General features: G+C 38.0%; 1 protein-coding gene across 1 annotated transcript in view; it reads left to right on the forward strand.

Annotated features, from left to right (window-relative positions):
- Positions 1–269: 269 nt before the first annotated feature.
- Positions 270–1,953, forward strand: part of RPAP2 (RNA polymerase II associated protein 2) — a gene marked incomplete at its 5' end in the record, with an annotated part of 19,436 nt that continues 17,752 nt past the window's right edge. The window contains 2 exons of the mRNA XM_009586664.1: positions 270–315; positions 1,335–1,449. Coding sequence (XP_009584959.1) covers positions 270–315; positions 1,335–1,449 — 161 coding nt within the window. The remainder of the gene's footprint in view (positions 316–1,334; positions 1,450–1,953) is intronic.

A 1,953-nucleotide genomic window follows, 5' to 3' on the forward strand; every position in this document is an offset into this window, starting at 1 on the left:
AGAATTATTTTTCCTTCAGCTTTCTGACTGTACAGAACATGGTGAATGAGAGTTGGGCCTGCCTGTCCTCACACTAATAAAAAGCATGTATAACCAGTTGCTGAATGGTTACTGAAGTCACTCTTCAGCCACCAAAAGCAACTTTCTAAGCAAGTCTCTTGATTATGCTTACAGTTTAGAGGTTTTAATATTTTTTCAATATTTGCCACTGTTAAAGGAAGAAAGTACACTGATTTCTACATTTCTACATTTGTATATTTGATTTCTAGGAAATAAACATTCAGCTGCTCCGAAGGATGAAGATGCTACTCAAAGGTATAATTTCTAAATAACAATATGTGGTATTCATGTTGTTTTGACTCACTTTGAAATCACATTCTCTGCCTCGCGTGGTTTTTTGCTTTCTCAGAGTACCATGACTAACTTCAGGAGATCGCCAGCATCAACAACGTGCAGGCTTGTTTGGAGTGATGCTATATAACTTCTAACAGCATGCACATATGTGCGTTGGATAATACTCTGAAAGTTCGTGATTCTAACCTCCACAGTTGTATTTCCTTAGTCTGTAGTGCTTGCTTTTTGCCATCTTAACTTCTTACCTGCCGTTTTTCTTTATTCACTTTAAAAACCAGACTTGAGAGGAAAAAACACTTTCTGCCATGGACAATTACCTAAATATTCATTTGATTCTGTAGTAGACCTAGACTTTCAGGTGAATAGCGTAGACCTCCATCGGTTCAGACAGCAGAATGATTGTACATTGACAATCTCTGTGGGAAGCGCTGCCAAATAGAGATTGTAGACACCTAGATGGTTGCTCTCTGGATATTTGCTGACAGTAGAATAGTGGCAAGACTCAGGAACACTCAGGAAATCTACTGTAGTGGAATTTGTTTGATTTATTCCTTCCTTTACTTTGTACCCTCACACTCGGTCTTGTCCCAGTCCTTTTTTCTTCCCACTCTTCATGTCTCATCCAGTTCCCATCCTCCTGGCAACACTCCATAAATTGTTTGTCCCAGGCTGTTTGCCCAGCCAGTTCTGGGTTTCCTTCTCTTGAAAGAAGAGTTGGGTAACCTTGTATGGAAGTATTGTAATGCACTAAGAGTCAATACTTTTCCTGACTGGGGTGGAAACAAAGCAAACGAAGGTTGGAAACTCCTTTGTGGTTATTACAGAATTACTAGTCCAGCTACTTGTTGCTTTGTTTGCCCAACATGATGTGATGCAGAAAAATGTAAGCTACTGTATTTCAGAAAAAAGATAAAGATACGATTGGAGAATCGTTTAGGGAAATCTGCCCTCTGTGTTATTCAGTGTCTGTTCTGTTACAGGAAAGCAGCTCTGGAGGCTGCTATGAGAAAAAAGATTGAATTTGAGAAAAAAGCATTGTATATTGTTGAACAACTCCTGGAAGAGAACATTACTGAAGAGTTCCTTCTGAATTCTGTAGGTGTTGCAAGTTTTTATACTATTTTGTATCTTAGTGTTCAACTTTTTTTTTTTAAAGTTCTTGGAACAATTTGCTGCAGTTTAAAGTAGACAAATCATTTATTTCCTCGCTCGTCAGCTCTGATGATGATTGCCTTATTTTCAAGGGTTCCGTAGTGAAAACAAGGCCTAGTTTTGCAGGACTGTATACATTTATGAATCCTCGCTTCATTACCACAGCCTTTGTTTATGTTTCTGTGGTTTTGGACTGATAAGTGAAGTATAAAGTTTAGGTCCACATCACATCATCTGTGAATTTAGACTAATAAAATGCCCCACAGTTTATCTGGCAGCATAGTTTTGCTGGAACGGTGTGATGATTACTCCTGTTAAGGTTGTAAATAGGCTGGTAAATATGTGTACAAAACATGGAAATAGAGGAAAATTATGAAAATAGGTGCAAATAGAGGCAAAATTATGAGGCTTTTATATATGTAAAAAGAAGTGCCCATGTCTTCTTTC

This window comes from Fulmarus glacialis, unplaced genomic scaffold, assembly GCF_000690835.1.
Source record: "Fulmarus glacialis isolate BGI_N327 unplaced genomic scaffold, ASM69083v1 scaffold25961, whole genome shotgun sequence".
In the NCBI taxonomy this organism is placed as follows: Eukaryota; Metazoa; Chordata; class Aves; order Procellariiformes; family Procellariidae; genus Fulmarus; species Fulmarus glacialis.